This window comes from Haliaeetus albicilla, chromosome 8 (assembly GCF_947461875.1).
Source record: "Haliaeetus albicilla chromosome 8, bHalAlb1.1, whole genome shotgun sequence".
Taxonomy (NCBI): Eukaryota; Metazoa; Chordata; class Aves; order Accipitriformes; family Accipitridae; genus Haliaeetus; species Haliaeetus albicilla.
In genome coordinates, this window is record NC_091490.1 from 28,983,768 (window position 1) to 29,000,671 (window position 16,904).

Below are 16,904 nucleotides of genomic sequence, written 5' to 3' on the forward strand. Positions count from 1 at the left end.
GTCGGCGGGTGTTTCACCGGAGAACGTCTTTCAGCAGGGTATTGCTGCAGTGAATGACACGAGTATGTTGTATGAAATCCATCGTAAATTTATTAAAGAAGTGCAAGGCTAGTTCGAATTAAGATGCGGACCTTGTTGCGCATTCCAAAGAAGCAAATCGTCCACCAGATTTTGAAGATCATGCTTAGGCAAAACTCCTTTATGCTTCACCGACAGACACTTAGGCGGATTTACTGATGGTTGGCAAAGGGTAGCGTGTCCTGGGCAGCATTTCAAAAATGGGTGAAGGCTTGGCCCCACTGACGGTGGTAGCAAAACGTGAATGGAAATTCATCAATTACAATTGTAAACCGTAGGAGACAAGCATACTACTAGTAAATGTAATTTTAGTACTAGGCGCATGTTCAATAAGACGCTAACTAGACGTGCGCTTTAGGAGAAGGCACTTTGCATTCTCCTAAGCAGCAAAGGAGCTTAGCCGGCAGCTGACGCTGGTGCGGGAGCTGTAGGAGTGGCGGTACAGTGGACGCACCACTGCTAACAAGGTGCCAGAGCAGTGGTCGCTGCCCAAAGAGAAGGTGGCTCTGGCAGCTCCAAAAGAGTTCACTGCAAGACGTGGAACTGCTCCTGAACTCAAAAATGGGCCATGATCTTTCTGTGACCACATTTACTGTACCTGCTTGCAGATGTCAGCATCATTCTTGAAATTAAACTTGCAGATATATTGGGTATCACAGGTTAGACTACAGGCTTGAGAGAAGGAGCCAAGATACTATCAGTTTTATGAACTTAATTAAATTTCCATTCCTTCCCAAGGGAAAATGCATTGTTCTTCAGCAGCTTTTAGACTATCAGGCTAATCTGAGGTGCATTGCCTCATATGCTTCTCTACAGAACTCTAGGTATTTGCAATCAGTTTGAACAGAGTTCAGCATTTCTTTTCTCTGAGCTGTTTCGCTTCTCCACTGAATAAACTCTAATTAACGCCCCAAAATTTCAGTCCCATGGAGCATTTTTCTTTGCTTTGCAGCCTCCATATTGAACTTGCATGTGATTACAATGGACTAAAACCAATACTCCAATATTATTGTAGCCTCTTTTCTTCTGTCCCATGAAGGACTGCTTATCAGATGTTTACGTTAGCCTTATTTTATGCGATGATGACCAGGCACGGTGGCTCAGTTTGCCTATACAACCATTTGTTTGACCTCCTCCACTTTGGTTAATAACCAAATATTTTCTGTGTGTTTGTTTGTCGCACCAATCAGATTTCAGGTAGGCGTTCATCGCATTCCCCATGGGGAAAAAAAATCATAAATCATATAGGTAGGGTACAATATGCTCTCTTAAAATGATGCCTAAACCACTGACAAAACTAATGATATCTACTAATGACTAAAACCAAAGGTAAACTAATGAGAAGCATGACATACTAGCTAGACATACAACATAACAGCCAAGTAGCATCTGGCAATTTGACTTAAGGGTATTTTTTTTCTTACATCAAGTAATTAATCTAATATTACTGAATATAATCCATGTCTAGGATGACAAGCGACTCTTCAGAAGTTCATATAGACCATTTTGATGTAGCAGCAGAGAGAGCGAAGGCACTCAAAACACTGAATAACAGCAGGAGTCGGGGAGTGGAGTGTTTCCCAGCAGAGCTCTATGAAAAAAGAGAGCAATTTGATAAACCCAGTTTGAAATAGTTCTATTTATTACTATTAGAAAAGCACATAAAGTTTCAGAGAAATCTTTTCCTATTAGCCCCTTCAGTAGTGGAGACACTTCTGATGTTAAAAAAATCACGTGCCACATCTACACCACACCTAAACCAACAGGTGTTCAGTTTTCAAGTGATAGGCAGGATCAAAAGTATAAAGCACTTACGTGGTCCCACTTTTCCTCATTTTTGTTGATACTATTCCCATTTATTATGTTGCACAGGCATTCTCAAACATTTATTTAGACACAGGAAATCTGACAGATACCTCACAGTGTAAACAATACTTCCAGTTTTCTACAATATGTGTAGGAAGAAACCAGTAGAAACTACAAAGAGGAAAAGTGCTTACCACTTGACTGCCACCTGAGGAAGTTGAATTCTGAAAACAAACAAACAAGTAAATCTCAAAATGTTCTCACCCAATGGTTTTGAACACAGTTCTGCATGTGATCAACAAAATTTTAATAGCTTAACCCACAGCATGGTTTTAAGTTGTTCAAGAGGAAAATAGCTTTGCATAGATAAAGTAAATAGTTTTAGTCACACACTTTCTCTACCTCATCTTACATCTGACAATTTCAGCTAAAATCAATGAAGGGGCAAATGTCTATTTTTCTGTCATTCTATTATCACATTCTATACAGAGTTTTCCATCCCTATAGTTGAAAGAGGATGTTAAAAATTGATGAGTACTGAAAAAAAAAGAAAAAAAAAAGGAAAAGTGCTAAACCAAGTAACCTGCCAGTGAAAAACTCAACAACCTAGTTTATAAAAAAAAAAAAGTGAAGGATTAACTGGGCAGAGCCTATAAAATCTACACAGAGGACAGGAATTTAAAAATAGAGGACAGCAAAATAGAGGACAGTAACAAGGCCAGTAACTGGAATGTGAAGCAAGACAGATTCAGATTTAAAATATAACTGATATTGAAATAGCTTTCCCAGGCTGAGGCCGTATTCTCCACAGCGGTTTCTTTAAATATGCTCTAATACAAATGGAACTAATAGAGAATGTTCTCTTCAGACCAAATCATCCTGAAATTGCTCTATCAACCACCCAGGTTCTTTGTTTACTAAGACAAGAAGATGAAAATGCTGTGATGAAAGTATTCTTACCGATTTCCCAGAATAAGTGTTTCCTGAGGTAGAGAAGCCCTGTAAAAATAATTATAAACCATTTATTCTTGTCCAAAGAGCACAGAGCAGTCTTGAAAATGCCCTAGATATCAGTAGTTTTGATACCAACTTTGATTTTACCTTTTTCCTTGCACTTTTTCTCCCTATTTTAATTGAAAGGTCTCAAGTAAGCACAGCTATATCCTCTTTATTCCATTAACTGTTTCAGAGGATTTTCAAAGCAATGTTATCATTGACTGAACTACAAAGTTTGAAACTGAAACAGTTACCCTGATACTGAAATAATTCATTTGTAATAGGATGATCCAAGCATGTTCCTATGAGTAAGTAACAGAGTATATCAAAACTTTGCTATGCGAGGAAATGAATGCTGCCTCATCCTAAGGTTCAAGTTTGAACAAAATATTCCAATTTTTATTGGTCAGTTTTCTCAGACATCTACCACTGTAACATAGTTTTAAATTTCACCCTCATTATTGCTACCTATTTTAAAAACCAATATCCACATTTCTAACTTGGTTATGGAATACTGAAAGAAGAATATCCTCACTGGCTTTCCTTGATGACTGCCTCCTGAGGAAGATGAACCCTGAAAAGATACACATTTTTTACTCTAAGCCTATTTGTACTTCAGTATATTCTTGCTATCTGGAATAAAGGACCACAGGAGAATGAAAAGTATTTTGTGTCCAGTCATCCAAAAATCCCAGGGAAAATCTTATCTGCAGTGCAAATATTTAACATCTTTCTGTTGCAAGTATTCTTTTGAATGATGTATTAGTCAGATAATTTAATTCAAAGTCCTCAAGAAGAAAGAGCTCTTTTGTAGTTATGATGTGTTTAATATATGGAAAGGAAAAAATAATAAGGTCCAATTAAACATTAATTCACCTGGAATCAGTGTACAGTTGGAAGGGGTGTTGTTGTTGGTGGTGTTAAAGTCCTTTACTCTACAGCCCTACTTGAAGAAAGCTCTAATAAGGAAGGTAACTGAAAATAAGAGTGGATACTGAAAAATTAGATGTTCTACAAGAGTCTTATTCAGTTTTCTGGCAAAGTTGCTCTGCTTAATTAAATGGCATTGCCAACAGGAAATCTTACAAGCACAAAATGTCTCACCTTTATGATTCATGGAGAAGAAAATGTACCATTTGTGCCCACTTTTTAATAACAGGTGGATACATCTTATTTTCTATAAGACATAAGCTAAAACATTGTGTGTGCTTTTTTATATCTCGTGCCATTGAATGACAACAAGAGCAAAGTTGAAATTACACAGTAAAAAAAATGGTCTGAAACAGGAGAAGATGAAAATACTCATAGTCAAATGTCAACTATTATTTCCTTCAAAAAGAAAAAGAAAGTATTTTCTGCAAAGCAAGCCAGAAATACTTAAGACAAATGAGTATCAAATCAATGAAAAAGTGAGCCCTGAGCACAAGGTGTATGATTAGTATGAATTTAAACAGAAATAAGTGTTCAGAAGTCCCTTACAAAACAAACAAACAAACAAAAAAACCCCTGTAATCTCATTCTGCGATTACTAGAACTAATCCAGAGATTGACTGGAAGTTCAGTTAGAGTAAAATGCTAGCTAAAAACTATGGAAATGTGTCAAAATAAATATTGTTTGCATTTGTTGAGATTATCCCAGATAAGTAAATCATGTGACACTCTTTGCATATTTAAGTAATTCTCAGAAAAATGTCTAGTCCATAACAAACTGGATATAATTTTTTTAACAGGCTTATAAGAAAAAAGAAAGGTAAACTTGAAATTTTTTTACTTACTGGTTTACCATTTTGTTTGCCTCCAGAAGAATATGAGCCCTGTAAGAAGTCAATCAAACATTTATTAATTGAAAAAAAAATCTTCTATCACTCTCTTGAGACAATTTGTGCAGTACTGAGGACAAACTTATTTGGATATTGTTTGAACAAAAAGTCACTGGGGTACCTAAAACCTAAGTTGTCTACTGCACATCAAAACAATGGCAATTTGTTATTCTGAATCAAAACGGTGTTATGAAATACAGTATAGTGATTATAGTATGTTCAAAGGAACGTTTTGCACAAAGCAGTAATTCATTGTAACCAATTCTTTTATTCAGCTTGCTGAAATGACTTTAATCGATATTATGTCAACCATGTAAGCTCAGTAAAATGGCCAAATGAACGTATCTTTCAACATCAAGTAACTGACTTGATCCAGACAGTACAGGGAAAGAGTTAGGAGTGATGGGATTGGAAGAGAATATACGCACCGGCCCACCATACTGGCTGCTTCCTGAGGGAGAAGATCCCTATTAAAAAAATCACAGGAAACTTAAGTGCTTAAGCATTGGCAGAAAAACGGTGGTTACTCTCCGCCCCCCCCGGCCCTGTGCAGAATGAAACATCACAGAAGGACCTTTTCACAGGAGATCTCAGTAGGAATCTGGAAAGTATATTAATCTAAAAAGATGCAGTGAAAGACTTCTGACTTAATTCCTCTAAGTTCCTTAACAGTTGAAAGTAGTAAATTTGGCAAACAGTCACAAAACACCTGCTAAAACTATTCTCTGACATAAATATATGGATATAAAGTGTCTTTAAGTATGGCTCTGTTCAAGAGGAAAAAAAGAAATTACTTTATTTGTGATATTCTGCTAGGTCAAACGTGTTCAGAGAGCATCATGTGTATTATTGTAAGAGCATCCTTATTACTCCAAATAAGTAATTTGGGAAAAACTTGTTTTGCAGCTTTTAAAAATCCTCTCCATGCTACAAGAAATGATGTTCTTAATAGAGTGATACTGAACTCAAATGCTTGCCAATGGAGTAAAAAGAAATTATTTTTTAGTATGGCAGAGTGAAACATTGCAAACAGAGTAATACTAATTAAAAATATGTTCCACCTTCTTATTAGATAGCGATCCATTACATCTGTTAACTATTTGGGCTAATTGGATTTCTTGATCAGTGAAATCTATTAAGTCTACAACAGGTACATAGGGAGCTGCTTACAGTAAGATACTCGAATTGCAGCTGAAGATGAGGAAAGTAGTATTATTGTGAGTAACACACCAGAATTTATAATTTCAAAGCAATATCTATTGGTATATTTTGTACCAAATTTCCAAGTATTTAATCTAAACAAATACCAAAAAAAGGATCATTTCAATATAATTGAAAAATAACACAAAAAGTAGATTTTGAACTGGTGTCATAGCAATGTGAAACTGAAACATAAAAATGGTTAATTAAAATTATCACTTGGGATAAGAGGCATTCTGAGGTAAAACAACTAAAATTATGATCTATGCAGTTACTTTAAATTGAAGTTTGTTCGTGCTACTCCATTTCAGTTACTGAGAAATAGTCCCTGTTTTCAGATATTTATTGAGAGTAAAATGACTCTGAAAAACTGACTGGTAGTATATGCACTGCATCGTATTTTTCATTTAATAAATAGTAAGTAGGAAGACGACCCTGAAAACAAAGAAAAGTTGCTTGCCTGTCCACCATACTGACTGCTTCCAGAATATGAAGAACCCTGTAAAAAGAATGTGAAATTTTGTAAATAATTTTTTAAAATACCACCTGGCACCAAAAAAACCTGGACCTAATCTAAACAATACTCATGACACTGATTAACTGGAAGAACTTTACACAGTTATTAATGCAGTGGCAAATGGCTACTTATCTGCACATGATGTTAGTGGTTTATGCAATGACATGAATCCTGTGAATGATTTTTCAGTATTTTTTCAAGGTAAGAAAGCTTCTATAACTGCAAAGTAAAGTCTTGGCTCTAGTATATAGAGAGATATAACTGAAATGTCAAGAGTGATTCAATAAAAGCCGCATGGACTCTCTGGAATTATTGTCCCTATCTCTGTGACTAAATCGAACTCAATATTTAATGGCTTCTGGGCAAATACGGCAACTGAGCCATGTTTATTCCTGAGGAACTAATGTGTGTAAATGTTAAAGACAAATGCCTACCTGTCCACCATAGTAGCTGTTTCCTCCAAAGGAACCCTGTATTCAACAAAAATAGCAATGTTTACTCTGTATTAAATTCAATGTCATGTAGAGGAAAAACAAAAGAACATATTGACCTATCACAATGATCAAGTCATTTACACTGATTACTAGTATACTTTTCTATTTGATTCATTAAACAAGTAAAAGATTTCGTTTCGATTCATCCTTATTCCTTCAGATTATTTGCTTGCAAAGAGAAATAAGCTGATAATTTATATGTTGTTTTCAGCACTTCTGATTCTCAGAAGTGGCGTATATACCATGACTGGTATACTTACGGCATGTGGGTTTTGCTTGATTTCATAATCCAAGAAAGAGAAGTAGTCATCTAAGCAGTTTTGACTATACTGAGACAACAGATAACTGAACTCTCCCTCAAAAGTAAATTGTCTTAATTTCAGCAAAACAGAGGGGGGTTTTGGTTTTGTTTTTTTTTTTTGTTTTTAAAGTATTTACAAAAGTATAGGGAATATACTAATTAGAGAGAAAAATGGAAATAGCTTTAACTTTTTTAATGCGTTGCTCTGCTCCCACTTGGAAGCATTTTAGGTCAAGATTTTAGATCTAAGTTGCACTAGTTCAATCATACTGCTAATAACCATCATAAGAGCAGCACTATTACACACATGTGTCCAAAACCCAGCAGATATACTATGAGATATTTGGGAAACAGATTCTTAGAAAAGTCCCAGGCATCTCTTACAAACCAAAAGAAATTAAATGTTTTGAAGCAGTTTTTCATGTCTGGATATTTTACAGAATTAGCACTAGTCTTCCTTTAATACAGATACTGGAGAACATTACTCCTTGTTTAATCCAGGGCAGGGTAAATGTAATTTATTTCCCATATATTTCTTTGAAAATAGAAATGCATCTGAGTAGCTAGTTTTGAATACAATACTACAGTTGCAAGTCACTGAATATTTTTGTCTTTAGCAGGTTCAAAATTTATCATTTTAGCACAATGTGAAAAAAAACATTCATCATACATATAAATTCACAGACAGAATTATTTCAAGAAATGTAGTTCCTTGAGAATTTTCCAGTATGTGTACATACGATGAAAAATATACAAAGACAAAGAATACTTACTGAACTTCCACCGGGGCACACACATCCACCCTGTATAAAACACAACCAAACTTATTTTCCTGAGTCTATGACTGGAAGAGGCCTCTGAATTAGTAAATCAAACTCACATTCTGCTACTGCAAGAAAATGGACTATAAAATCCTGCTCAGAGACTCACCAAGCTCCACCTAAAAAGTAGTTTCTTTATCGCTCCACTGTCCTTTCAGACTAGCTGTGCATTTACTGATCAAATTTTTAAATATAGTCTTCTAATTTCTCATTTAAAACTTACAGTAAAAACTTTACTTACAACAAGGACAAGTACAAAATTCTGAGTAATACTACAGAGGGTTTTTTGTTTTTGTTTTTTTTGTTTGTTTGTTTTTTTCCCCTAAAGAGGCCAGAGCACCTGGAATACATGCAGTACTCTTTCATGCTACAGATGTTACAGAAAACACTAAAGATGATTTCCAGTGGAGGCCTAGTAGGTGATTTCTACTCAGATAAAACTGGGAGGTGGCCAGGGGTTCACCATTCAGTGTCTCAGTTTCCACATTCGATCTGCATGAAATGTGTAAGGAGAAAAATGTTTACCACCAAAGCAGGTACACAACTGAACTGCCATTCAGACAGTTACTACTGGCTACTCTGGCTTGCGGTATGTCTGAATGACATGGAAGAAGAAAATAATGTGTTGCTGAGACTTTGGGCAAAAAGGACAGTGGTGAAGGACACCAGCACAACTGAATGGTGTGGAGAAAGAAAAGCATACCTGTCCACCAGACTGGCTGCCTCCTGAAGAAGACCCCTGGAAAAAATGAGTAACTAATTATGTCTGTGTTACTGAGTAACATTCTCACTTGTTCTCTGTGGTCTTTAGTCTTTCAAATTGCTTCTGTTTAAATATAACAACAAAAATGGTCTTCTCAGAACCACAATCTGTTTAAGGAAGCATTTCCATGCAGTCACACAGGCCTCTATATCATTTGCTCATATCATGATCTGACATACCAGACAGATCCTTGCTTAGCAATCCTCACACAGTTTGGCTTAAAGCTATTCCTTCTTAGAATGTTCTTTTTTTGCAAAAAATATGGGTCAGTTTTCTTAATGAACTGTGTACCAAAACTGCAAATACTATGAAAGTAGAAGTTTTACCTGTCCACTATACTGCCTGCTTCCTGAAGAAGCTATACCCTAAAGAAATGAGAAAGCATTTATATTTGTTGCACATTCTTTAACTTACGAGCTGTCACAGAAAAACACAATTTTATTTGTCTTCCATAGATTTAAGTGTCACAGGAATGCAAACACTTCTTTTATAACCATACTGAAGTCTATTGGCCTTTACAATGGCTACTATTTAAACAGAACAGTAAAGTTTAAATCAAAGTCAGCTTCAGGCAGGTATGAGTAGTGCTGCTGCACTGGACTGTGTGCTCACAGCAGCCTCCTATATTTTACTTTCCTGAGTGGGCTGACACAGCAGAAGGTTGTATTTATGCAACCCATAAATAGAAAAAGAATTCTTACCTGTCCTCCATAATGGCTGCCACCTGAGAAAGATGGACCCTGAAGCAAAGGTGCCAATTATTTCTCTATCAAAAAGCTTCTTTAAGGGTTTTGAAAGAAAGACTATTTTCTTTCTCTGTTTTATATCGAAAGATGAACACTCAACCTATTCCTTTATGTATTCTATGCAAATTACGGATGGTCTGTAACATACGAATCTTCCATAATACTGATCATGAGCTATTAGGATTATATACCTAGTTTTGGGAGACTGTGTTTGGACTGAAATTCTCTTTCTCCTCTAATTCCCTCTCCAATAAATCTGACAATAAATATTTTCAGAGGCCAAGAATGAGTTTGTTGGGGATTTCACTCCATATTAAAGGCTATATCACTAGGCAGCACTAGGAACCCTATCCATTATCTTTCATTTCACAAGGGCATGGAACACCTCTTAACAACTCCTGACCTTCTCCCCTGCTCCCCAAGACCTACTGCTTCTCTGGGTACTTCAACTCTGATATTGCATTTTGCTGAAGGAAGTGAGGTATTCCATCAGTTGAGGTAGAGAAGCAATGCAATCTGCTTCCAGCCACTCCTTACTGTTAGAGCTAAGAAACCATGACAGCAGCAGAAGGGAAATGGGTCCAGAATGAGGAGGGCAGGTTGGAGGGTAGAACAACGCCAAAACTGCATTTACTGTGATACAACAGAAGTACTGTCCCTTCATAATTTTTATATTGTTTCAGATCATATATCTTTAGATACCCGATCACCTATTACCAGATTAACAGAGTTTACTCAAAATATCATTTTTTCAGTCAATAGAAAAGTACCAAGTTTTGATGTAGAAGCTGGGTGTTAGGATAAGGACTATGCAGGAAGAGAGTCTCACCTGTCCTCCATACTGGCTTCCTCCTGAAGAAGGTGAACCCTGAACAAAAAGAATTAAATGATGTCTATATCCATGTCATAGTACTCCATATGAAGGAGAGGTACCTAATTTCTTTCAGTGCAAAACTGAGTGGACTGAAACAGACTGTGCAAAAAGGAGTGAGACTCATCTGCATTTACCATGATGCATCAGAAATTACATCTCCTAAAACCTCTCCTGTGGCTTTGTATCACATGCATTTGTAACTACTATATACCTAGCAACAAATCAAGTACAACATAAAAAAAAAAAAAAAAAAAAAAAAAAATCAATCTCCTTAAAATGTTCTATTACACAGAGAACTACCAAGTCTCTTGGATAAAGTGGTAAACACTACAAGGGAAGAATTCTCACCTGTCCACCATGTTGGCTGCCTCCTGAGGAAGGTGAACCCTGAATATCCACAAAAAATGAAACTGAAACTTCTTTGCACCCATTTCATAGAACCATAAAATCATTTCACGAGGCTTTTAAAAATTTTGGTCAGCTTCATGAAGTACTAATTTATTTCAGAAAGACATGACCTTTAGTCCTGCATATTTCAGGACCCAACTGAGTCAACCATGTATTTCACATTCTATTTTCATAGTCTTAAATGATGGTCTTCATCTAGAACTTGTTTTCTTTAATCACAGTAGCACCAGAACGCTATAGAGAAAGATTTACTGAGAAGATTTTAGACTAAGATAAATAAAGCTAAGGTAGACAGCTGGGTAGGCAATGAATAAACTACAAGTTTGCATAGGTCAAATCTACAAAAGTGGGGACTATTAACGCTTACTTGTCCACCATAACGGCTGCCTCCATAAGAAGATGACCCCTGGAAAAATATTGAAAATCAGTTATTTCTGAATATCTAATTCATGGAGACGAGCAGCAAAGAAGTGTATTTTGTTATTTGACTGTTTGTAGTCTTCCCAGAATAAACTCTATATTTTTGTCTTTCTTGAATTCACAATATTACTACAGAGAATAAATCACTATAAAGTTTCTTGAAATATTAAATTGAGATAGCTATCTCGATAATCATTTACTTGATAGTAAATAGTCAAATAGTGGTAAACCAAATACATCATATAAAATATTAAAAGTAAGAGCTTACATGTCCACCATACTGGCTAGCTCCAGAGGAATATGAATCCTGTAAACAATATCAAATAAGTAAATTACCTGCTGTAGGACTTCCTTAAATCAAAACATGACCCTCCCAGGACAATAGGAGCAAGAGAGCAAAGTAAGAGTGAAGGCAGGCGAGCAGGAAATCTTAAAAATCTTAAAAATCATTTAAGTATGATTTAATAACTAGAGTTCAAGCCTTACAAGGTGACTTGGGGAAATACCTGAGTTTCTAAGCAAGTGTGGAAGGCAAAAAAACCTACCGCTTGCTTTGTCTGACTTCTTGGGAAGGTTAAAGCAGCATTCTTTCAAGTTTGTTCTCTGCTCATTTCTGGAGAATGGCATTTCTTTATTTGGAAAGCTGAATCCTGCGCCAAAGCTAGCAGTAAAAGATTGGCTACCTAACAGGACTCTAAAAAACAAACTAAGTAAGTTTGCTGAAACCTCATACAACAAGAGGTCTCTTTAAAGATGGGAGATTGGATTTTTCTTCTTAATGGAATTAGGTCCACTAGGAATCAAAAATGCTACATTTTTATTCATTCTTTCCCCACACCTACTTTTTGTGTAAGCTTCCTTATGCAAGTTTCACAAAAACAAAGGCAGTATTTGCTAAAAAAGCCATTGTGTAAAATTTTTAGGACATATCAAACTCAATGATGAATTTAATTTACTGAGCTTTTTCTCTTTAAAGACAGTTCCCATATAAAAACTGAATTTAATTGAGTTTGCGAATAACCATCATTTTCAGAAGTGGCAAGCTGGGTCTCCTTTTGGAGGGAGTGCTTACTTGGTTACTGTACTGGCTGCCTCCAGCAGAAGATGAGCCCTGAGGGGAAAAAAAAAAAAAAAAAAAGCAGCCAGTTACTTTTCTCTAACAGAACTATTTTAAAGCAAAACATCTTGAAGGACAGCAGTATATAAATTTCTATTTTAAACTTTTTTGCTTGGTTTTAAAATCCACTCAAAATGTAAAATCTAGCCTTCCCTACTTTGTTAATATGTCTAAAATTCAATGTGTACCTGTCCACCAGAATGGCTGCCTCCAGAGCCCTTTCAGAAAGGAAATATCAGTTATTTCACTTCAAAGGATCTGACTGAAGGACAGGCAGCTTATTTCTTTCAGATTAAAATCAGCACTCTGAAGAATGACATCCCCACAAGAAGCTTTTAATGTTCATTCTTGCAGAGTACTACAGACCTTTTGAGTACTCTGAGCTTCCACAGTAACTGCTGCACTCACGAAAATATGAAACTGGTTTGTGTTTAGTATATAATGTTAAGCATCTATCAGAAATGTGTCCTTCATAAGGAATCTTAACTGTGTAAAATGACTTTTCAATTGGTCTGTAAAGAAGATATTAAAGACAATGTTCTGAGGTAGACTGCAGCATATAGTTGGGACAGAACTAAGATCTACATTCAGTATGCAAAGGCCATTCTCCCATGCTGAGGTACTGGGTGCATCTACGCATTAAAGTACAGATCAGGAGTGCGCCTTTGAGACAAAACTCGTGATAGTCCCCACTCACTGTAGTTTGGTTTGCAACATGGAGTGGTCTCGGAGTGAATTAATTGGATGCCTTTCAGATTAAACTAAATTGTAGAATGCTCTGTAGACAGAAACAATCCTAGCAGTTTGCAGTACTTCTCAACGTAGACACAACCACTATGTTCTCCCCGTCTTTATACACAATCCCTGATTCTGAACTGCTGTCAAAGATGGCCAAGTCAGTAAAAACCAAAAAAATAAGTCCAATTGGAAGTTTCAAAAGGAAACAAATCCCAACATCAATAATACGAAGAGTGTAGAACACGGGCGGGTAAGAATATTTTCCTGACTGTAGATATATACACATTTCTCCTTCCTACAAGGGAGCACAAGAGCAGTGCTATTTGTCATGTAATATTAATTTTTCTATGGTACATTTATGTAGCTGTGTCCAAGCCAGCTTTATACCAGTTAGCAGTCTGGTAACAATGCCACAGAGTTCTGTGCTAGATACAAAAAGACCCAAATGTTTTTTCTTCCTTTAGTGCAGCACATACAGAGCTCCAGTGACATACACGGCATGACTTTCTAACACATGATGAACAGAACTGGTCTTGGGAATGCTATAAACAGGTGTCTCATGCGAAAAGAGAGTTCTTATCCATATGAGAGGCTTAGCATCATTAAATTACTGATCTATGAATGCTAACTTTTCTTGCAGTATATGATCTAAGAGGAATATAAACACATACATCCAGGTCCTTAGGGGATATTTTGACATAATTCCAAGGAAGCCAATGGAAATTACTCCTGAAGTAAATATTTATAGTGTTATGTACCTGTGTTTGTGCCAAACAACATTTTTCATTCGAAGACTTCTCTTTGAATGAATACTATTTCAAATGGAAAGAGAAACTATGAGCGCTGCATGAATGTCCTGTGTGTATTTTTAATTGTGACTAAGGTAGGTTATTTTCACAAGTGTATGACTTCTATTAGGTACTGACTCTTTTTAACCTCTCTAGCCATTTTATTGACAAAACAAACACAGGGCACACTTAAAAGCTGATGAACATTTCTTACATTTGCAGAGGAATCACTTCTGACTAAGGTAGGGGATCCACCCTGTAAGGAGGGGAAAAAGAAAGAATTAGCCTTTGTCTTTGATCATAAACTAAAAATGAAACAAAACCTTAAAATGCCTGTTTGGAATATCACAGTCTGAAATTAAATTACACTTATACTTCGCTTACTTTTCTTAATTTGCCAAGATAGCAGATAGTCTTTTGCAGCCTGGTAGACTGTAAAGCACAAAGTATTATTTTGTATCTACCCATGACTCATTGCCTAGAAAATAAACACGCTACCCAAGGTGCAGGAATGTCCTTTACATAGTACATGTTGATTGACTACATATGATTTGCTTTGGAAAGAACATATTACCCTATTTTGCAGTCTTTAAATAATTTCATATGGATTTAAGAGCACAAATGAGAAGTGGCTCAGTTCTGTTTTGTTTTGTTTTTTTTTTAATTTGGTACACACTGATTTCTGAGACAACTTTTTATGGTTGGCAGTTTTGTAGACTTGATATTATTTTAGCTTCCCTTCATGATAGATCTTTGGTCAATTAATTCTGCTATTTAATGCAATTTTTTAAAATTTTTTTTTTTAAGAAGAGATACGCATCTCTGTAAATACTGCATGGTTGGTAATGGAAAGTCACTGCTTGGAGAATACACCTTGCTGCCAACTTTGGGGGTTCCTGGCCTGTATGAGAAATAGCATGGTGAGCAGGACTAGGGAAGTGATTGTCCCCATGTACTCGGCACTGGTGAGGCTGCACCTCAAATACTGTGTTCAGTTTTGGGCCCCTCACTACAAGAAAGACATTGAGGTGCTGGAGCGTGTCCAAAGAAGGACAGCAAAGCTGGTGAAGGGTTTAGAGCACAAGTCTCATGAGGAGCGGCTGAGGGAATGGGGGTCGTTTAGTCTGGAGAAAAGGAGGCTGAGGGGAGACCTTATCACACTCTACAACTACCTGAAAGGAGGTTGTATCGAGGCGGGTGTCAGTCTCTTCTCCCAAGTAACAAGAGATAGGACAAGAGGAAATGGCCTCAAGTTGCACCAGGGGAGGTTTAGATTGGATGTTAGGAAATATTTCTTCACCAAGAGGGTTGTCAAGCATGGGAAAAGGCTGCCCAGAGAAATGGTGGAGTCACCATCCCTGGAGGTATTTAAAAGACGTGTAGATGTGGTGCTTAGGGACATGGTTTAGTGGTGGACTTGGCAGTGTTAGGTTTATGGTTGGACTTTATGATCTTTAAGGTCTTTTCCAACCTAAATGAGTCTATGATTCTGAATTCTTCATCTTGGCATAATGAGAAATAACTCCTACCATGTCAGTAATATGTAAGTCACCAAAGGAACAATGAATATAAAACTAAGAGTACATTCAAATATATAAGTTAGAAATAAATAGGACCACAGATAATTTTCCAGTTAAATAATTTAGTAAAAGAAAATATATAATGAACAAGTAACACTTACAGAACTTCCCCCAGAACAATCACATCCACCCTGTAAAGAATGCAGAAAATATTTAAGATATGAAGAACACAGGAATGAAAGGGACTCCAGTTACAACTCAATTTACTACTTCTACAATCCCAGGTATGCAAGCCATAAAGTTACATTCATAACTGCTCAAGTGCCCAACTTCTAGAAATTAGTCTATTTTTTTGATCTCTTCATCCTATGCAACTATTCCTGCACTTATTGCTCTGATGGGGCAAAAACCTTCTAATTTTGTTATCTTCAAATTTGTTATCTACAATCTTTACCTTAAAAACCTTACTCACCAAAAGGGTGAGTAAAAAACTCTGAATAGTACTACAGAAAGCAATTTTTTTTTTTCCTAGAGAGACCAAAGCACCTGGAATACATGCAGTACTCTTTCATGCTACAGATGTTACAGAAAACAGGTGATTTCTACTCTGATAAAACTAACTGAGAAGTGGCCAGGGATTCACCATTCAGTGTCTCAGTTTCCACATTCAATCTGCATGAAATGTGTAAGAAGAAAAATGTTTAGCACTAAAGCAGGTACACAAGCTCAAATACAACTGTCATTCAGACATTTACTACTGGCTACTCTGGCCTGCAGGATGTCTGAATGACATGGAAGAAGAAAATAATGTGTTGCTGAGACTTTGGGCAAAAAGGAGAATGGTGAAGGAAAACAGTTCTTGTGAAGGAAAGATTTGCAAAGTAAATTGTGAGTGCCTGACACCAGCACAACTGAATGGTGTGGAGAAAGAAAAGCATACCTGTCCACCAGATGGGCTGCCTCCTGAAGAATTTGAACCCTGTAAATGTTACATTTTCATTTAAAAGATTTTCTTTAAGATTGGCATGTATATTTGATTACAAAGTATTGTCTTGTACTCTCTAAACTATTTTTGAAAAGATCTGTCTGATTAAGGACCCAATTTTATCTATAGAAAGCTTAATGAGGATTAAAAGAATCCCACACTAGTCTGGAAACTTAGGTATTACCAATCTGGTAATATTTTCTTGAAATACGTACATTGGGAAAAAACCCCCAAACAACACTGAAGAAAAATTTCCCACCTGCCCACCATACTGGCTGCTTCCAGATGAGGATGAGTCCTGAAAAAAATAAAAATAACTTATATTTAAAATTTATATTTAAAAAATAAAAATTAATCCCAAATATTTATTACTTTCATTTGTTTCCTGGTGTTAGAACATTGGTTAAGACATGAATTGTATTTTGACCACTCTGCTTACACTTGGACTTTTACATAGAAATATATAAGGAAAAGGTGTTTGAGTACCAAATGAATCCTGCTCCCAGATAAAA

General features: G+C 36.3%; 1 protein-coding gene across 2 annotated transcripts in view; it reads right to left on the bottom strand.

Annotated features, from left to right (window-relative positions):
- Positions 1–72: 72 nt before the first annotated feature.
- The window catches only part of LOC138686440 (pro-resilin-like), an 89,744-nt gene continuing 72,912 nt past the window's right edge, over positions 73–16,904 (bottom strand). For both annotated transcript variants that reach the window (XM_069789548.1, XM_069789547.1), the window contains 20 exons: positions 16,652–16,690; positions 16,348–16,386; positions 15,569–15,598; positions 14,102–14,143; positions 12,317–12,355; positions 11,513–11,551; positions 11,192–11,230; positions 10,765–10,803; positions 10,372–10,410; positions 9,498–9,536; positions 9,123–9,161; positions 8,737–8,772; positions 7,986–8,015; positions 6,852–6,887; positions 6,361–6,399; positions 5,129–5,167; positions 4,656–4,694; positions 2,845–2,883; positions 2,079–2,108; positions 73–1,669 (listed from right to left, as the gene is read on the bottom strand). In XM_069789548.1, coding sequence (XP_069645649.1) covers positions 1,571–1,669; positions 2,079–2,108; positions 2,845–2,883; positions 4,656–4,694; positions 5,129–5,167; positions 6,361–6,399; positions 6,852–6,887; positions 7,986–8,015; positions 8,737–8,772; positions 9,123–9,161; positions 9,498–9,536; positions 10,372–10,410; positions 10,765–10,803; positions 11,192–11,230; positions 11,513–11,551; positions 12,317–12,355; positions 14,102–14,143; positions 15,569–15,598; positions 16,348–16,386; positions 16,652–16,690 — 810 coding nt within the window. In that variant the 3' untranslated portion in view covers positions 73–1,570. The remainder of the gene's footprint in view (positions 1,670–2,078; positions 2,109–2,844; positions 2,884–4,655; positions 4,695–5,128; positions 5,168–6,360; positions 6,400–6,851; positions 6,888–7,985; positions 8,016–8,736; positions 8,773–9,122; positions 9,162–9,497; positions 9,537–10,371; positions 10,411–10,764; positions 10,804–11,191; positions 11,231–11,512; positions 11,552–12,316; positions 12,356–14,101; positions 14,144–15,568; positions 15,599–16,347; positions 16,387–16,651; positions 16,691–16,904) is intronic.